Genomic DNA, 21,339 nt, shown 5'->3' with positions numbered 1-21,339 from the left:
AATTCATGAAAATCGTGGAAAACTTGAGAAGCAAAAATCGACAAGATCATGAAAGCAAAGGATCAAACAGTTGCATAATGAAGTCTACATTCTACTAGAAAAGTTTAAGGGTGACTTAGTAAAGGTAAATTAGTTAAAGATTTTGGAAGTTAGTGTTAAGAATGCCTCTATAAATAGGGCGGGTGAGAATTACTTTCATTACCGTTCGAAAATGTTAAAGAATGAGTAATTGTTTAAAGGTAGAGTCAGGCATGTGCAATCTATCATGGATCTAGATCAAACTTGTAATGCATCTTTACACTACAAATCTACCACCATAAGTGAAGTTTCAGGATCTATAAAGGGCCATATTGTCAGCTACCAGCACAAAGGTCGTAAGAGCTACCGGTATATATTGTCAATGATAGTAGTAGCCTTGTGGGAAGCCACAAGACGTAGTCTATTCAGAGCAACAAAGGCATTAAATATGTGTCAATATATATATGAGTAAACACCTTTCTGGCTCCAAACATATGTATGAAATGCAACTTCTTTATTAAAAATTAACAGGTTTCGTAACTTGGAGTTGATCTCACCAACACCACTTATGCATGTAGACCAACTAAACTATGCATGTATATGGTGAGTATTGTCTTGTCCATTTGGAAGTTTTGGAGGGACAGTTCTCTCAAAATTGCTTTTTTGTATCATGTATTTATGATTTTCTTGCTACCTAAATGATGTTTTATTTATTTTAGTTCATATGCACTTTCCTGGATTGCAAATTTCTGACACTACCTTGCATTAAACACCTTATTAAATGCCAGCTACACAGGATTCATAGCATGGGTCAATGCATGATATGAGTTATGTATGTCATTAAAATACAAGTTTAAAATTGATTGAACACAATCATAAATATGCTAAATATGCCAGGAAAATCTGAATTTGAGGGTGTACTTGTAAACATTGTAATGACATCTTATGAATTTCGGCACAAATTTCTACAGGTATTTAAAGAGGTTTACCTTTTTCCATTTAAAAAATTAGTATTCAAAGAACGATGGATATCCTAACGACTTCATATTTCTAAAAAAATATATGTTTTTGTTTCTAAAGATGACTGGATGATTTCTTGAAAATTTTGATGACAAGTTCCTGTTTATACAAAATGCTAATGCGAGCCTCTTTAATACTATTAAATGGGAAGAAGAAGACTTACTGTTTCCTAAAATTGAAACATATCAATCTAAGATTCTTATAATGATTGAAATCTATTTTATATATTACTCCAAGATACTTTGCTTTCTAAACCTACATTCCCTCCTTATGATTTCATTAAATCTAATCACACAAATTGCAAATCATGTCTTCATTTCAATGACGAGCATAAATAGCAAATAGAGAATTGACAAAAAAATGACAAAAACTTCAAGTTTCTTCCTGATTTCATGTAACAATCAACAAAATAGATTTTTTTCTCCAAAGAAATATCAAACAGAAAAAAGAAAAGGAAAAGAAATAATCACATATATGATAGAGATTGAACAAAACAGAGTCACTGAGAAAATGATTTCCGTATAAATATTTACACTGATATCCCTTAATTCTGTATGTACAGCACGCAATGGGGACACCAATCTGTATAGCGATACAAACATTGCAATTCTTTGTTTTTACTCTCCAAACTATCCAATACAAATAAGTTACAATGCATTATTATTATTCAAAAAGAGATCACGTATTGGACATGTCAAGCAAAATATAGGCCATCTTTTTCCTCTTGCGTCAATTTACAACGAGGTTAATTATCGTGGAATGGTTCAAAAACATCAAAGAGACATCTGTATTCATTCCAGAAGAACTGTACAAAGATAATGCTATTCTTCAACTGTACAAAACGAGTGAGCATACAAAATTGTGTACAATAGACTGACAGTTTTCAAAAGGCTGCATGATACATAATGTTGAAATACAAGATCACATTCATTGCAAATTCATGTTCGATAGCATTCGAAAATGGATTCATAGAATCATACTCAACTCTCATTCTCCTCTCTCCTCTAATTTCTTCAGTTTTCTTTTCTAAGGCCAACATTTTCTTTGTATAGAATTCATCTTTATCTCTCACGTTTGAGAACAAGCCACACAAAAGTAAAATCCTTTATTTTGGACAAATCCCTCCCTTCGTCCTCGCACCCCACTCTGTCCCCCCCCCCCCCCCCCCCCCCCCCCCCCAATTATGGAACGTCCCACTACAACCGATCTCTCTTCCCTGTCATGTACCATAAATTAAGCACACAAATTCAAAAAGAAAATCATCTTAAAGGCAGTAAGTACCTTTTGCAGACTATTGTACTTTTTCAGAGAAGATTTGATCATAAACAAATACAATAAGTTCTTTAGAAGGAAAATAATGGCGAATTCTCATATAATTAACATTTTTTCAAATCAAACCAAATCTAAATTTGACAAAAATATTTAAATTAAAATAATATTTCTTTCTCAGAAAGGAAATCATTTCTTATTTTCTTCATTTGATAACAATCAAAATTTTAAATTAACAGAAAAAAAAAATCAAAAAAAAAATTCAAACTTTAATTACAATCTTGCATAAATAAATCTCATACTTCCATAAAAGGAAAAAGCATGCCATTCTTTGCCATCAAATTTACTCTCAAATAAACTCTTCTGAACATCAAAAATGAATACGCAATTTCCTAAAACGAAATTGCCAAACTATGTACACATGAGCTACTAAGAACTTGAGTATTGTTGTCCCCTTGGATACCCTAGCAAATTCACCATTTTACCCATATTGGAAAATTTTATCTCGACACAAACAAATTAAGTCAACCTTGTAATGGTTTACATGCAGTTGAAGAATTACTCTTTATGTAACATGAGGGGTTTAAACTCTAGCAAACTCATTAAAGATGGTTTCAGTTAAATACTTGAAACACATTTTGAATGGGAACGGATCTGAGAAGTGTTAGTAATATAAAAAATTGATTTGCGTTCACAAGGACTTGCTTAAAAGAGCAGTATGAAAAGGAATGTTAATATAAACTGTATTATCGAAATATCAATTTATGATCTTTTCGTTAAGACTTTCACTTTGCAGTGACTAATTTTTCCACCTTTTACCTCATGTATAATAAGAACGATCTAACCTAGTATCCCTTGAAGTGTAACCTCTCTTTCAAAGTCCACAATGTTTCCAAGACTCGCTCTCAGATATTCACAATTCCCTTAGACCTTATCCAAGTTTCCCCTGACAAAAGCGACCCCTGATTCTATCACTGATGCCTAAGATGCTGCAGAATCTAGGTGTATCCTTTTCACTGATCAGTGTACTTATAGCTTGATGTCCTATCTGAGGGGCGAGTCTTCTGATACCGCTAATCAAGGTCTCAACACATAATCACAGGAGAGAGAAACACTCCCTTTTCCCCAAAACAAACCCCAAACCAAGACGAATAGAGGACCTATAGCTTCATGTCCTATCCTAGGGACTACTGATCCTGACACCAGCACTCATGTTCCTCACACCCACTCCAAGACTATGAAGGAGGAGCATCCCCTCACCCCTGAGCAATCACCCCTACCCTAGGCAGTCCTACAAACTCTCCAAGAACTCGTAATGGTTGACCGCCATCGTGCAGAGGCACAGTCGATTCCGTGCCACGAACCCTCTCTGATGAGGCAGGTAGCATTAATGGTGGTGGGGTTGGGTCCCAAGTCAAGACCATATCTGCGGATACTGGAAGACCAATTAGTAGTGACGTATCCCTCTTTGGAGTGCATGCATTCATTCAGTAGCTGCTTTGGTGCCCATCTCTAGATTAGAAGCATTCCAAGACCTCGATCACTTTCGATATACTTCTGCTGCCAGTGTTTCCAGCAGCGTTCTGTGAATGAAACAGAGCCAAAATAAACAAAATTTTACATGCAGGGATATCTTTCTGTGAATAATGGTCTCAAGTATGGCGGGAGAGAAGATACTTATGTCAACAAAAGGTGCACCTGTTCTGAGATCAAATTCACGGAGCATCCAAATAGTTACCTCCCATAGAGAATGTATATGGGGCAGGACTATTTGGAGCTCCATTAACCTTGAGCATGTACGCATGTGCGTTTCACTGCAATTTCTTTAAATCAAACTTGGAATCAGGGTTTTGATTTTCAGTAATGCTAATTATCCAAATGTTATCTTATGGTCTAATTATGGTCTGATGAAAACCTTTTGTTATTCTCTGCCGAGAGAAAGGCATTAATGCAGACAGAGATGTTGGCTGGAATGTGGATGGCTGTTGGTAAAATAACAGCAGCCATGTTTGGTATAAACATCTGCTTGGACTGAAGGTACTAACCAAAGAGCATATAAAAGTGTTAACACTACAAGTGGGCTCAAATAAATGGAAAAATTGCCAGAAAAAAATATCTGGCAGCCAACAAATTTTGCTTAGAATACAGAAAGACTCGTTATCAATTTGCAAAGTCCCAAAATGAACACAGCACTTCTCACCAAAGGCCCTGACAATGTTTTGTTAATTTTAAACCCCGCTTCAAGCGTTTGTACTTACCGTTAATTCAATGAAAGACAAGAATTTCTTCAGCATGTCTACCATACACGTGAAGTCACCATCCGGAAGGCAGTCTCGTACACTCACAACGTTCAACTGAGACATGGAGAGAGGAAGAGAGAAGAGATACAATTGTTTGATTGATGTTGAAAGCAGACATCAGTGATGTTTCAAAAAAGTTTTCACTTTGACAATTGATATATTTATTTGCATGTAATCAATGCAATACATAATGCTTTAGCAACCACCTGTATATAAAGATAACTTGAACAGTTTTTCTTGAGAAAATCTTCATCTTCCTGAGAAACCTGAACATGAGAGTCAAATGACCATAAACCTAAAGCACAGCGCACACTGTACGATCTGACTACGATCCAATTTTGAAAAAAATTGGCAATTGATATGAACATTCAAACTTTTTAAATCTTAATGATCGATTATATGAATAGTCATTTGATTAATGAAATCAAAAATTTGATGAATTTCAAGCTTCCTTGGAGGTGGAATAGCTAAATCAGCTCAGAATCATAGTGACGTCATACCAGAAGTGCCATCGTCTTCGATTTAAAGTCTATTCAGATTTTACTCCAACTAAAAGGCTTAAAAGCACTAAAATTCTGTTTTTTACTATTATCATCATTATTTAGAACCTACATCGAAAAGATGACATTCGTTTACATTTCAAAATCTAATATAATGTGGGCTTAAAGGGAGTATTTGTCCCCCTTGAGAGATATCTTTGTATACAGGTTTCATTGTATTTCTATCAGAATTACTTACATTGTTTTCTCGTAGTAGGCACCCCAGTAAGAGGGCTGCGTAGGACGCTACTATACTGTCTTCCATGTGTTTTCCTGCTGAATGGAGGGCTGTCACGTAAGGAAACCAAAAAAAAAAAAAAAAAAAACATCTATCTCAACGAGACTCTTGTATGATTTCTTTTCATGTCCACTATATTTCCCCAGTTCTGAAAAGCTACAAACACTTGGTGACAGGCATTCACAACTGCTGCTTCCAAACTGTTGAATCTCTCAATACCTTTAAAAAATATCTAAAAACTCACCTTTTCTGTTAACATGATTGTAAAGCGTATTGGAACTTATATATGGAAAATGGGCTATATAAATACATTATTATAATTCATAACGAAATCTTATAGAACACATCAGAATTTTTCATTTATAATTGTATATGACCAATTAAATTCTGCTTCACATGATTTCTTCCCCTTGTATTTTGTAAATGTCTTCCAGTGTAGAACACAAATCTAAACCTTGCCCCTTCCCCCTCTAAAGTAAAAGCTGAATAAAAGCATCACAGAAAAGGTGCTTTCAACAACTATAGTCAGCTTTCTTTTCATTCAAACTGATTTCATTTAATACTCAAGGTGCCTACAAACTAGTATTACCCTCACTCTAGCTCCGATGCTCTAACAAGTTTGTGGACAGTTTCTTTCACAATGACAATACTTGACAGGTTATCAATGTCATCTTTGTATTTAAATTTATGCAAGAAATGTTAAATTAAAAACAAATTATGATTGGTGATAGAGTTGCTGCCAGCAAACAGTAGATGGCAGGTTCAAATCTTGCTGGTTCTAAGAATTTTTCTGACTTGTTTTCCAATTACAAGATCGATTACGGGAACTTTTTCTACTGGGTGTAAATAAAATGTTTCTTTTACTTAAACATGAAACCACTCACCTTTTCTGACCGAAGACTTGATTTCCTCTTCCGTCGGTTGTGGGCCATTCTGCCCCTTCCCTGAATCCCTCTCTATTGTTATCCAGTCCAGCGGGTCGCTATGGGCAACAGACCACTCCTCTGGCTCCTCCCCCATCATCTCCTCCTCCGACTGGCTTTCTGCCTTGAGCGCCTGCTGCTGCCGCTGAAGGAAAAGCTAGAGGTGGGCAAGCAAAATGGGAATAGATCATAATTAAACAAGTCTTTTTCACGAACATTTCAATGGTAGCATTTTCTATTTGGCATGCTCTGAAATAGTCTAGAAAGAGAGGTTATGGGCAATGTTGTATAAAAAAAAAACCTGTGATGATAACATGTACAGGAGTGCTAAAGATACCCTACATTCATCACAGGATGTTCTAGGAAAAAAATTCTGCTACAAACTTGTATTGAATTGAAATTTATTGTACCTTTCAGGAAATTCTTTTTTCACTGGTTTTACAGTCATTGTACATACATATACATAATACAAGAAGAAATACATAATACAATAATATCAAATGACCTTCTTGTATCAGGCATCATTTGATACATAATCTGTAGAATTCCAACCATCAGATCCTTAGCAATTTTTTTAAAATCCATATTTTGAGCAGCCAAAAGAGATATTTTCCTATAAAAATGAAGAATTTTCAGTATGTGATTGCATGAATATCTATCTAGCCCATCTTTCAAAACTCTTTTGACATATAATGAAATCACATGTGTTTAATCACTATAAGAAGCACCAGTTACACACAAACTTTCAGAATTTCTATGGCTGAAATCCCAGAGGGGTGGCATCCGCACCACTTCGCTGAGAGAGCATCAAGATAACCTGGCCCTCTTAAGTTTAATCTTTCAGATACAGTCAAACCTGTCTATAGCAACCGCCTGGGAAACACAAAAAGTGGTCTTTGTAGACAGGTTCCTTTAGTACATGTTTCAATGAGAAACCATTTTCAAGGGAAACAAAAAAGTGTTCTTTGTAGACAGGTGGTCACTAAAGCAGGTTTGACTGTACATGACTATATGGTATTCTCCTAGCTCACCTGCACTACAGCTTCCAGTGAAGTTACTACCTCTGGTTCTGTGCCCCCTTCCGATGAGGAGCTCTCTTGACTGCTTTGGCTGTTCTTGGAATCAAAGGATCTTTGGGTCTTCATGGAGATGAGTTTCCTGGTGTTTGCAGGGCTGTGCTCCACCAGGTTGATGAGTAGACCAAGACTCTGTAGGTGAAAGACAATCAAGTGTGTGGGTATGAGGCAATGAGACGTAAGGTTAAACAGGCCAGCTTTGATAGCTGGAACCCGTTTCACAACGCCATTTTTTAATGACAAATGACAAAAATCAGTGACAAATCTGATGATAACCAATCAGAAGCAAGGATTTCAGTAGCTTATAACAAAGACTGTCATTTGTCACTGATGATGAGTTTTGTGAAACAGGCCCCTGATCATATAAAAGAACTTGTGATATCATATGCCAGAGGAGTAAGATACAAGTCTCATGATGATTAGTCAAACTATGAATAATAATAGTCCTAAGGAGGCACAATGGCTCAGTGGTAGAGCAGTAGTCTCTAGCCGGGAGACCCTCTGGTAAGGTTTTAATACTCATTACCAAGTCCCTCGGATAGGATTTGAAGCCGTCAGTCCCACGGTTGCTTACTTACAAGCATACACATGCTTACTTACATGTAGTAGTCAGGTAAAACAAACCAACCAACCAAACAAACCAGGAATGGCTACATTTGTAATGCACATATATTCTTACAACTGGATGCTCTCTAAGTGTTTTCAAAGAACTCCACCTACTACCAACATCGCTTCAGACAACCACCTTCCAGGTGATGAATATAATATAGTCTAAAAGTGAGATTATAACGGCTACAATGTATATATATGTGCAATCAGGTTGTGTGAACATATGAAATATTGATTGAATATGAAATACACTGAACAATACCAACATAGATGTAGATATTCAACATTACTACATGAAAGAGACTCATAAAAGCTCTAGACAATCATTTTGTATTCCTTCCCAGAGCTAAACTTTTCCTGTTTATGCCTCAGACTAATAAAAGCTAGACAGTAGATTGTTAAACCTTCCCAGAGCTAAACTTTTCCTGTTTATGTCTCAGACTCATAAAAGCTAGACAATAGATTGTTAAGCCTTCCCAGAGCTTATCTTTTCCTGTTTATGCCTCAGTCACACCGACGGGATCAACACCAGAGTGACAATCAACGACTGTAACAGAAATTACAACACCCCAAAAGGCCTTGATTGCCAAGAATAGATCGGTTTTTAGTTGATTTGGCGGTGTGAATGAGGTAGGAGTATGTGCTCACTTACCAGAACTAATACATCAAAGCGTTGATCCTTGCAGATATACTGAGGCATCTGTAAGACACATTGTAAGGTTGTTGCCATCAGACCTTCCTGTTCTCCGACTTTCATACTGCCCCATTCTGAAATGAAGTTAAAATAAGTTGATTAAGAAGAGAAACACATGTCATTGGAAATAGGGGTGTCTCTTTCTGTCTTTTACGTGGACCTTCCCTATCTTTCTCTCTCTCGTTCTTCTCTTCCTCTTTTCCCAATTCCTTCATATTTTATATTCTCCTTGCAGATATACTGAGGCATCTATATTACACATTGTAAGGTTGTTGCCATCAAACTTTCCTGCTCTCCTACCTTCATACTACCCCATTCTGAAATGAAGTTAAAATAAGTAGAATATGAAGGGAAAGATAAGCCATGTTATGATATGATAGGAGACGGGAGTGCCTCTTTTTGTCTTTTATGTACACCCGTTTCATAATTCTCTTCTTTCTCTACTCGTTCTTATTTTGTGTGTATGTGTGTGTGTCTCTCTATCTCTCTCTCCATCAGTTTCTCGGACTATCTCTCTCTTTCTCATCTGCATTTAATTTTCTCCTCATTCTGTTCCTTCTTTCCCCACATATTCACATTTTCTGTGTATGCTTCTCTCTCTCCCCCTCTGCGAGTTTCTCTGACTCGTTCTCTCTTTCTCATCTGCATTCCAAAAAGTTCTACTCTCCTTTCTAAGCCTGAGTCATTACGGTTTTTGTGCTAAACGTTGAACCGTTAAAAGTATACGGGCGGTTTCGTTTAACCGTTCTGAAAATACATGAATTTGTAATAGTGCTGTAGCTGGAACACCTGCCAGGCTTCAGCCCGCTGGGCTGAGCATCACAAACTGGGTCAACCCAGTAAACAGAGACCATAATAAAGTCTTATTATTCCTCATCTGATATCATGATAAGCCTAACAAAGTTGCCTTAAACAATTGAGTACAGGTTGATGTGATGATGGCTTGATCTGTGATGTGTATGCCTCTGCAATCATGTTTGCATGTATCATTGCTGTATGAATGTGGATGTGTGTATCACACCAAAGAGATACCAGCTTGTGTATCCACCTTGATCACACACACCCAAGACACACCCAGCAATGAGCTGATCAATGTTAGTGACCAATCAGGAAGCATCTCTAGCTATGTGGGTGGAGTTTGATACCAGCATAAATTACAGGTTGGTGACCGAACGTGCATGGAGTCATGGACCCAGTTCAGTGCAAGGTCAAAAAGCAATGTGTTCGCCATTTTTGTGAGTTAGTGAGAGTGAAAGAATCAAATGACATGCTCACCATTATCATGAGATATATTGAGTAGTAATCTGAGTGTTGCAAGGAGTCCCTGATGTAAGATTGCATGAAGACCGTAGCTGTCTAGTTTCTTAATAACGTGTACCTCTGGCTCTCCGCACAGCTCAAGCTGGTTCTCACACATCCGTAAGGCCCTGTTGAGAGAGAGTTTGAAAGGCAAGGTAGATTTATTATATAACTGTTATTAGGAAGATAGCATGTAGACTATGACTGCACAGCGTGTTAACGACATGTAGTGCTAGACCTCTGGCTCTCTGCACAGCTCAAGCTGGTTCTCACACATCCGCAGCGCCCTATTGAGAGAATTTAAAAGGTGGAGGTGGATTTATTAAATAGCTATTACTAGGAAGATAGCATGTAGACTATGACTACACAGCTTGTTAATGACATGTAGTGCTGAATCTCTGGCTCAAAGTGATTCTCACACAATTGTAATGCCCTGTTAGAGAGTATTCAGGTTCACATACAGCTATTCTCAGATTATAAAGAAGATGGCAAGTAGACCATAACTATATACTTCTGGATAATATGTATCTATGGCTCTCCGCACAGCTCTACCTGGTTCTCACACATTCGTAACGCTCTGGGGAAAGAGTTTGAAAGGCAAGGTGGATTTATTACATAACTATTATTAGGAAGATAGCATGTAGACTATGACTAAACAGCTTGTTAACGACATGTAGTGCTGGATCTCTGGCTCTCAGCATACATGTAACTCATAGTGATTCTCACACATTTGTAATGCCCTGTTAGAGAGTATTCAGGTTTATAAAGTATAGCTAATCTCAGATTATGAGGAAGATGGATGTGGCATGAAAGTGTGGACCACAAACTTTAGCTGTCAATTGTCTAATTTTGAATACAAGGATATTTGAAGAGCCATCCTTTTCAAGGGAATTTTTTTTCTCTGATACTCTTCCATGATAACATTAAAAGAATGATAAAGCTCGCAAATTAATTTTGCCTTTCCCTGAAATCAGCCTTCCCTTTCATAACATGTAACTCTAGACCTCTGCATAGCTTTGACTGATCAATACACATCCAAGAATACCTAGTAGACAGTATTAAGGGCAAGGTAGAATTCCTACAAGAATATTATTAGGCAGATGTTTGCATCTACATCATACTGCCTACACAAAAGAAATGCAAAAGAAACCTTACAAAATTATCACATATACCTATCTATGATGCATTGAAAACATATCCATACAATTTGTCCTTCTAAAATGTTTTCTGTATTCTTTGTTCTTTTCAAAGACAGTTTAGCTAATAAGTATTCACTATATTGCAGCACAATAGTTTTACTTTCCCACTGTTTTAACAAGGCTGTAGGAGATATTGCTGGATGTCGTTGTTGTTCAAGTAAGTCACATACAATCAAATATTTGGGGCCATGTTTAAGAATTACTAAGTCTTGTCACAGAGATATTCACACATGGGAGCAGATTCTTTTTTCCATTTTCCTTAGCGAAGATAGAGCTGCCGAGCTCTTTGTGATACTGTTGGCTGTAATTATTCATGGATGTCGCTTACCACAAAAATTGAGCTTGATTTAAAAATAGTGCTGTAAGTCAGACGCTATGTTCGTGTTCGGTTCGGTTCGGCAGAGTTCGGCAATTTTTCACCCGAACTTGGTTCGGTTCGGGGTTCGGTAATATAATAGCAAGCAGCGTTATAGCCACGGCGGTCGGCACTGGGCGGGCCAGCCGGCCTGCCGGGCCCGACCAGCACGGAGGACTTCTGCACACTGCTTCCGACCAGCACGAATTTCACATTGAAAAACTGCTCTAAACGTAATTATTTGTGAAGAAAAATACTACTTACATTCGTATTTCCGTCTTGAATCGTGTTTTATTTTCAATTTTAAAAGAATCATGTTTTCAATTTGTCAATAAATGATATTTTTTAAAGATTTTCCGAGACGGTTGTTGTCTAATGTTAGAGTCATGAAAGCTGCCATCTTGAATAGAGACTCAGCCAGGCTCGTCAATAACTGTTTTTTAGAAGTTTTTATTTTCAATAGGAAAAATATAAAATCCCTATTTTTCCTAAATAAATAAATACCATACTATAATATATATTTATTTCATTATTTATATTGTAAAATTTGTCCAATATTAATTGTTACAATTAAAATATTAATTTTTTGTTGAATGGGTTTGAGCTGAACTTGTTTTGATCACGCACATGTATTCTTGTTTATGGCTTGCGATCGCGACGTAGCGTGGTCAGGATTTGGGATTTAAATGGCGCCAGTGAAGTCGCGCCCACCACTGGATAGGCATAAATCACAAAGGCGGAAAATGGAAAAAAAGTAAATATAAAATGAGCAATCATGACATGAAAATTAGGTACAAAATGACAAGTTTATTAGCTTGCAAAAACGTTTTTTTATTTTTCTGCCGAACATCCGAACCAGGCCTTTGCGTTCGGTTCGGTTCGGTTCGGTTCGGAAGTGCCATGTTCGGCGAACTTCCGTTCGGTTCGGCGGTTCGGCTACAGCACTATTTAAAAACATACTGTGTCTAGTTACAGAGAAATGCAAACATCTCTATCCTCTCCTGACCTAGCAACACATACAATCATATATTGTGGGCCTGATTAAAGATAGATTCTGTCCATTACAGACATTCAAACAGACTCACTTTCCAACAGCCTTGACTAAGCCGCAGCCTTTGAGCTCCAGGAGATACTGCTGATTCTCGTTGTTCATGAAGGTCACATTCTCCAGGACACGCAGACATCTGTTCATGGTCTTGAACAGCACCAGGTTCTCCCCTTCCATCCGGACGATGACAGGACTGAGACTGAGAGCGGCTGAGATCACTGTGGTATAGAGAGAATTGAATGTCACAGTGACGGAACTGGGAGGGAAAAGCATTTGGCGGGTATGGGACATAGTTTTCATAGCAAAATATGAACCCTACCCCTCCCCTCCACTGACACTCATGCACATCTGCATATATTGCACTTCAGAACTTTCATTGGAACCAAAATGGGACACTACAAACATTTTGCAATGAATATCTCCTATCCCAATCACTAGTCTTTTTTAAGTGATATATTATCGTTGAAGTGGCCTAAATATGTTGAGTGATGTGAGCAACGTTTTGTACGATATAAAAAACCCTTTTCAGCAGACTGGATTGAACAATCATCGGGAAGATAATCCTTTGCAGGTGCATGTAGCCTCTTCACAGACTCTCATTGTTATATTACAGTGAAATGCTCACCTGTTTGTGCTATGTGCTCCAGACCTCCTGCTAACCTCAGCTCCTCCTTGAACCACTCTCCAGCCCGTTTCGATGTTAGTGATAACAGCGACTCCATAGCGAGATGACCGTTCTGTCACAAGACAACAACAAAGCAAATGGTTGTTAAACCCATTTTGGAAACAATTGTTTAGGAGGGACTCCTCTACCCAGTCATTTATTCTTTCGACATTTCAAAGTTCAACTTTGGCTCCCTTGACAAAAATTACTGGTATATTGTAGACTGATGTCCCTTCTCTTCATTTCAAGGTAATAAATAAAGACATGCACATCTTCAGTTATTCGGTACCACTCACCGAAAGATCACTGGTCTCAAGGTCCCCCAGGGAGTTGATAGCTTTGTGTAGCTCCGATAAGATTTTGGAAACTACCGTTTTGGGGGAACTCCTGTACCCAGTCATTTATTCTTTAAAAATGTCAAGGTTCAAATATGGCTCTCTTGACAAAAGTAACCGGTATATTGTAGACTGATGCCCATTCTCTTCATTTCAAGGCTACACATAAAGACAGCCACATCGACAGTTACTTGGTACCACTCACCGAAAGATCACTGGTCTCGATGTCCCCCAGGGAGTTGCTGGCCTTGGGGAGCTCCGAGAAGACGGCCCAGAGCTTCTCCTGGACCTTCTTGTACTCCGCCTGCTGGGTGGGCTCCAGCTGGTGGATCCGGTGGGCCGAGTCCTTGCTCAGGAGCCGGACCAGGAGCCAGAGGCTGTCCCGGTCCAGGTCCATGTTCAGTCGGTCTCTGCTCAGCATGTACATCAGTCCCGACGTGCATAGACCAAGACACTGTTAGTTAGAAAATGTGTGAGTTTATTATAATTAAATGAAGAAACTTTTGTCAAATTAGCAAGTCATTTAGATTCACAAAAGTTCCATTCTTGGAGATTAAAGGATAAGAACATGACATTTGCATAAAGCAAACTGCAATTTTGTATCAAGCATAAGCATTTCTGTAATACCTTTGTTTATCTTTCTGTTGGAAATGAAATAAATACGAATTTAATTTAATTTACTAGTAATGAAAGAGTTAATTTGATAGTTCCATCACAGTCTATGACATAATACTCACTGGATCTTGGGCAGCATCTTGCAGTTTTCCGAAGACCTTGGAGATGGTCCCATGCGCTCTCATGTGCATTCTGAACTGTGGCATGGAACACTTCTCTACAAAACCCATCGTACTGATCAAGAAAGAAACAACACACATTCATTCAATTATCACCTTTAAAGATAATTTGAGTTCTGGGGTCTGTTCAAAAAGCCTTTTCTCAATCACAAATGACAAAAATTAGAGACAAATCTGCTGATAACCAATCAAAAGCAAGGATTTCAGTAGCTTATAACAAAAACTGTCGTTTGTGACTGATGACAAGTTTTGTGAAATGCCCCACCCCCCCCCCCCCCCAGGTCATGTGATTGCATTGTGAAAGAAACATTGTGGAATCGATCAGAAAAGGTTGATCATCTAGCATATAAGTATTGGTGTGTGCTGCAAGGTTCTGGAATCATCAAGATGATAAGATATTTGGCCCAGTCTTGGTTAAGTTACAAGCACTGTACACAGAAAGATGTATATGGGACTACACGAACATGTTGTCACATGCCATATTTAGAATATTAAGGCATTTGAAGAACCATGCTTTTCACGGAATATTTTCTCTCTGATGTCCTTCCACACTTGCATAATACAATGATAATGCTCACAAATTATTTTTCACCTCTTCCCAGAACTCAACCTTCTCTTTAAGCCAAGGGAACAATAGGAGAGTTTAACGTTGCGCCTATTAAAAAGTATATGAACCTTGTGGCAGATTAGCGTTGTGCTAAACACATTATCCAATAAAGTCTACAACTACTTGTGTGTGACTTACAAAATTGGCAATTTGGGTGAATTATTAGAAAGAAGGGATCTTAAATAGCAGTTAATCTGATAGGACTCTTAACTTTGAAATTCTATTCTTTTCTGCCTGGCATACACAGCACATCGAAACAAATACATTAGGATCAACTTGTTGATTGTCAAACCCATTACACAATGTGATAAGGAATAAATGAATCTATGCCACTTTCTACGTTAAATCTTTCCAGAGTTCATTACATAACGGTATTGTGACATCACAATAAAAATATCAGATTAAGATTCTCTCGACTCCTATTCACAAAATATCAATAGTTGTCTCTCCAAGCTCCATGACACTTTTAGATGAAGCATTTTAGGTGCCTTGGCTAAAACATTGGCCTATTATTACCAGTACCATGCAGGTAATTTTCTTCATCGGATAGAGATGTATATATAATATCAAACATGTTCATATGCAGCAAAAACATTCAAATGAGAGGACCTGACTTTTTGTATTTCAAAAACGTCAATTTTTTTAGGTACGTTTAGGAACTTACTTAAGCCCCATTATGCATGCCGAGAACCATACACACAAGTTTATCTCACCTCAGACAGCGCGTTCCCACATTCTCTGTTCCCTTCAGCCCCTCCATCAGGTACTCGATATCATCTGCATATTGCTGACTCTCACCCGACTCTTGGCAGTCTGAAGCCCCCTTTACATGCCTCACCACAGTGTAGAGCTGAAAAGACAAAAGGAAGCAGCGAAAATGTGGAAACCCAGGTTTACAAAAAACATTCATGATAATCATCTCCAGTGGTCGAGTCAAAGTTAGATTCACACTGCTTAACCATCAGAAGTGCTCTGAAGCATAAAGGAGAAAATAGCTTAGACTTTCCTATGAGCCTTGCTCAAGCAACAATCTACTCACCCACATGGTAAATGGTTAGCATGGTTACCCACTAACCCCAAGCTTGCCATAAGGCCTCGTTCAGAGCAAAACCACAGGAGGGGGGAGGGGTGTTTCATGATGACGTAAAATGTAATACACGACTCATTCCTGTATCTTTATATAACACAAAGCAAAGTGTATACGCGTAAAACATTATTGCCCGAAGTCACCTTTCATTTAAACGTTAAAAAAAAAAAAAAAGTTTACCCCGTCATATCTGAAAGAGCCTTTAAAGCCCCACTGCACTACTTATAGCTACTTGCGCCCTCTATATAGCAAACAATGCCTAATCGGTGACCATTGGTTCCCCATGATCCCATTTTTCTTATGTTAATTGAGAGCTGATTTGATGAGATAACCACCTGTCAGTGACCCTGCTGTGTGGTCTAATCCCTTCTGGCCAAACTAGTGCAGATAGGCTTTAACGTTGCCTCTCACTAACACCCATCCATTCTAAACCCTCCACATGAAGCAATTTCCTCACCTTCTTCTCGTCCCGCTTGCACTTGAGTGATGTCACCATGGAGTGGTTGACCTTCTTAGGGTACACGGTTTGCCTGGTTAGCCCGCTTGCCCCCCTCTGCTTGCCCCCCTCGATGGTCCTGAACGGGGCAGGCTTGGACGGGATGGACCCTTGACTGGAGGAGGCAGAGGAGCTAGCAAACTCGTCCTGGAGAATGAATCAAAATACAAAGAATAAAGATAACAAAGTGTGAATGTTATCGTAGGGGTTTTAGTCATTATCAATGAAAGCAGATGAATGAAAATAAGATTTTCAACAAAGGAAAATAGTCTTGAGTGAGTACTACGCTTACAATTAAAGAATGAGAAAACATGGAGGAAAGGTCAAACAGTGAAAAGAGGCACATGGGAGTAGTGGGCGATTAAGCTCTGAAAAAAAAATTAAAGAAGAAAAACCATAGAAAAAACATACTAAGAAATATATGATGGGTGCTTCTCTTCCTGAATAACTTCCCCCTCCAAACAATCAAACATCTATTCAAAATTTTCGTCAAAACATTTTTTTTCAAAACAGGAGTAGTCCCTCATCAAAACCACAGTAAAAAAAAAATAGAGAGACACATCCTTCACTATATTGTTACCCTCTCCAACAAACACTGTACCATCACACCGGTTCTCAAGGAACTCCATAGTTTACCCATAAAAGAACTTCTTTTGTGTTCATGGCTCTGCTCCAAAGTACAATATTTCTTTGATTAATCACTACACACCTGCCAGATCTTTACATTCTCAAAACTTTGGATTGCTGTTCTTCTAAAAGTTAATGTAAAGTTGGGGAGAGAGCCTTTGCTCATGCCAGGCCATCACTCTGGAATTGTTTACCGCATTTGCCGGCGATAAGGCCGCACCCCCGATTTTGACATTAAAAAAAAAAAAAAAAAAAAAAAAAATTTGCCAAAGTCAGGATTTGATCTCTTGCGTACAAATGTTGATGTGACTAAAATCACCGCCTTAAACCGCACTGATACCATACACTGCTGTTTTCTGTGATGTAGTCATTGAAATGGATTGAAAATGGCGACTTCGCGTGATGGATGCTTCGCGGCGGCTCCGTTAAACGGACCCTTCTTTTACTTTTGCAATGCATTGGAAAATCAAATCAAAATTAAAGAACAATTCTGAAAACTTTGAATTTGACATGATACATGAAGGCACTGCGGCATAAGCTGTCAGACTTATGATAATTTGTTTACGTTTTTGGTTACCAATTGATGCAGACAATTAAATGAACAATATTTTATAAATGTACGATTAAGAATATACAAATAAAGAGTTCCTGCCCTACTTTTATAAGTTTTTGATTCCAATTTTTTAAAATAAATTTGACATGATACATGAAGGCAATGCCGCACAAGCTGTCAACTTTATGAGAATGATGATAATTTTTTTCCCTGCTTTTTGGTTTAATGCCAATGCGGACATTTAAATGAACAATATTTTCGTTATGGAAATGTCAAACAAATCTTTTCCTACCCTGTACGATTAAGAAGGTACAAAAAAAGAGTTCCTGCCCTACTTTTGTAAGTTTTCAATTCCACAAAATCTGATTGACCCGATAACCTCACATCCTGTTTGATATTTATTCAGTTATTAATACCAAAAACAGCATTTTCTACAATGTACCATTTCCTGGAAAGCCAAATATACAAAATTTAGATACTAAAGAGGCAATGTGTTACAGTACATGTACTGTCAGTCTGTCACTGTACATCAGGCATCAGCATCAGAAAATGTTCTCTTTTTAAAATTTCAATCTTTTAGAATACCTTTGCTATCAGGAAATACAACTAATGTCAGTCTAATATGCAACCTACTCTGTGTCATACATGCATTTGTCACAATAATTAAAACTACATGTACATATACATTGAGTTGAAGCCTCACCTCCATGCCCCTGCCCCTGCCCCTCCCCTACCTATTATTAATCATTGACATTGTCATGCAAGAATCAAAAAGTACATGCACATGTATATACTGTACACATGTACGTGTATACACAGATTGTTGAGCACAGAAGTTTTCTCTATTTTTTGTATTCTATTACTAATGCTGAGAATGTAAGCCAATGGTTATAAAAAAAAATCACTCCACTCCTTGTTCAAATTGCATCAGTACGTTTGTTCTTAAAATTCTCAAGCAATAACAACAAGCTATTTATAAATGTACCCTGAATTAGAACTAAATACGGCCACCGTCTTTGTAAGAGAAGACTACTCGGTACATCTTATACCTGTATGTAACAAATCTTGACTGTGCTTAGCGTGATGCTCAAAATAGACACATCCCCTGTATGCATGTGTACGTGTATATCATGTACTAGCCGAAGTCTGATAAATTATGACCTTCACTAGTCTGTCTCCAAGACTGACAGGCTCATTTAAAGTTTACATATAAGCCAATGCATAATACATGTACATGTATAGGGCTATGCATAGATTCAGATTACTGGTATGCCAAAAAAGCAGTCAGAAGACGTGCTGTGAGTTGGACACTATTGATTATGACCATTTACTAAATACATTGAAGCACATTTTATCTAAAAGTTTGAAACCCTCTCAGTTGACTTGAAATTTGATTATTGAATATTGTCCATTTTTAACTTCTGTAAGAATAAAGTAGCAGTAGTAGGATTTGGCCTGCATCATTGTAGTAGGGGACATTGCACTTTGTGTAATCTACATTGGATCTGCAAACATTTCATGACTTCACAATAAAGGGAATGTTCCTGAATGCAAGTTCATAGAAAACTTGCAGTGATATCAACAGGCAAAGTGACATCAAATCGATCAGCCTACACTTTACCGAATGTAGAACTGCATGTAATAATCCACGCAACATGTAGGCCCTATCTATATACATGTACACTATTATATAAACAGAAGTCTAGAAAAAATACATGTACCGTACACCTCTATAAGAGTAAAAACAAACTAGTCTGTAGACTTGTTTTCGAGCTAGATACATTCGTAAGCACAGAAATACAGAATAGCAGCAATGATAAATATAGCACTGAAATGCTGAAGCACTCAACTGGCTCGTTCAGCAGCAGACACATATAAATGCACACTGTGCATGGCAAAGTGTGTGTACGTGAGTTCCCATACACGAGCACAGTTTACTGCACACACTGAAATCCACAAAGGGCCTAAATTACATGCACGGTATGGCGCGATGGACTGCACACACCGACACACGTGTTCCCTATGCAGCATTACTCGACTCTACTCTCGACCCTGTTCTCGGTTTTACAGTTTAACAGAGCACAGCTGAGCCAAGGCTAGGTGATCATGAATTCGCAATGATCAGCTTAAAAATGATTTGCAAGCTGAGCCTCATTTTAATGATAGTCAGAGGAAAACTCAAGACCCCATTCACACGAAGAGGTCAAACCCATCTAGAAAAATTTACATGCAGGTCTAGTTGTATAGCAACCATCATGCATTTTTCAATAAACTTTATTTTAGGCTTTAGAAAACGCGAGTCAGACTCGACTAGCACATGTGATATTCTTTTTACTCCATTTAACCATCGATCACAAACTCATTGTAAATAGTCATTTATTGTTTTACTCTCGACACTAAAATTACTTATAACTATTTTTTAAATATTTTCATAATGTACATGTATATCGCTGTAGAACATGTATTTTATAATTCATGTCATGTATTTAAGTTATATTGGCATTGTCATTGTACATTTATATATATCTTTTGTTTCAATGTTTTCAATGGTGGTGAATAAATAAATTCAATTCAAATACAAACTTAAACTGAGAAAACAGGAACACTTGAGGTGGATATCGGCCTAGAAATAATCACGGTATGAAACTGTATATTACTTTTGAAGCGTGCACGATTCATGTAAATGAAATTTGATCAGAAGCTCATCTACCAGTACCAGTCACTTTTTTGTTATTGTGGTACGACACGCTCCATGAACATTGTACATGAAAGAGTTACATACATGTAGGAGACAAATTAGACAATGCATTTGTTTCTTGTGTGATCATGTTCAAATATAGCATGGGAATTAAAGTAAACAAACATGATGGGCCTCTCAAGTGGGAGGGGTGCCATGGTTTCCAAGCCCACGAATAACACATGTAATCAAGTGTATCACATTCAAACTGCCTGTTCCCTGTTGACATTTGAGAAAAGGGAATTTTGGACCGATTTCTACTGCAGAGGAACAACACTTCCCAGTGCTATGACATCACACATGACTGAATCACCAAAAAGGGAATCTCCACATCAACTTGTGTCAAGATTTAGTTCCCATAAACATGTCATCAACAAGAGTTGTGTCAAGATTCAAAGTGCTGCATAATAAAACAATCATAAAAATGAATCAATCTCCTAAGACTCTCAACATCACCCCTCCCCTTCCAAACAAAAATGGTGATGGAAACCTGTTTATAAAATGACCGTTCTTTCCCCTAAAAAAAGTCCTTATTTTCCCCCTTTTTTCCTCCACCTCTTTTCTCCACATCCATCTTCTCACTCCATAGCAGCAAGACTCCTCTTCAAGAGAGACCGAGTTCATGACCTCTACAGAGAGGGGGTGTTCTCCAGAGAGGAGCCCTTCAAGTGTACCTGAGAACATTTTCTAATAAGGGCCCCATTCACACTCAAAAAATACTCCAGTGCTCTAAACCGAACCATGTAAGCATTCTCATTATGAGTGCTGTAAAACCAGACACATTTGGTTGCATGAAAATTTCTGCAATCGGCAAAAATGTCTTGCCCTGTATTTAGCATTTCCACGCAGTCA

At 37.9% G+C, this 21,339-nt stretch overlaps 1 protein-coding gene across 3 annotated transcripts in view; it reads right to left on the bottom strand.

Moving 5' to 3' along the window:
* Positions 1-2,603: 2,603 nt before the first annotated feature.
* The window catches only part of LOC574639 (wings apart-like protein homolog), a 30,720-nt gene continuing 11,984 nt past the window's right edge, over positions 2,604-21,339 (bottom strand). For all 3 annotated transcript variants that reach the window (XM_030979638.1, XM_030979639.1, XM_030979637.1), the window contains exons 4-16: positions 16,532-16,717; positions 15,701-15,837; positions 14,324-14,435; positions 13,792-14,040; positions 13,213-13,324; positions 12,625-12,805; positions 9,962-10,113; positions 8,645-8,760; positions 7,339-7,515; positions 6,269-6,464; positions 5,346-5,434; positions 4,566-4,661; positions 2,604-3,890 (exon numbers count right to left, since the gene is read on the bottom strand). In XM_030979638.1, the coding sequence (XP_030835498.1) occupies positions 3,825-3,890; positions 4,566-4,661; positions 5,346-5,434; positions 6,269-6,464; positions 7,339-7,515; positions 8,645-8,760; positions 9,962-10,113; positions 12,625-12,805; positions 13,213-13,324; positions 13,792-14,040; positions 14,324-14,435; positions 15,701-15,837; positions 16,532-16,717 (1,869 nt within the window). In that variant the 3' untranslated portion in view covers positions 2,604-3,824. The remainder of the gene's footprint in view (positions 3,891-4,565; positions 4,662-5,345; positions 5,435-6,268; positions 6,465-7,338; positions 7,516-8,644; positions 8,761-9,961; positions 10,114-12,624; positions 12,806-13,212; positions 13,325-13,791; positions 14,041-14,323; positions 14,436-15,700; positions 15,838-16,531; positions 16,718-21,339) is intronic.

Source organism: Strongylocentrotus purpuratus, unplaced genomic scaffold (genome assembly GCF_000002235.5).
Source record: "Strongylocentrotus purpuratus isolate Spur 01 unplaced genomic scaffold, Spur_5.0 spur5_scaffold_10, whole genome shotgun sequence".
NCBI lineage: Eukaryota > Metazoa > Echinodermata > Echinoidea > Camarodonta > Strongylocentrotidae > Strongylocentrotus > Strongylocentrotus purpuratus.
The sequence above is the reverse complement of the archived record's forward strand: the minus strand, read 5'-3'. Positions and strand labels throughout refer to the sequence as shown.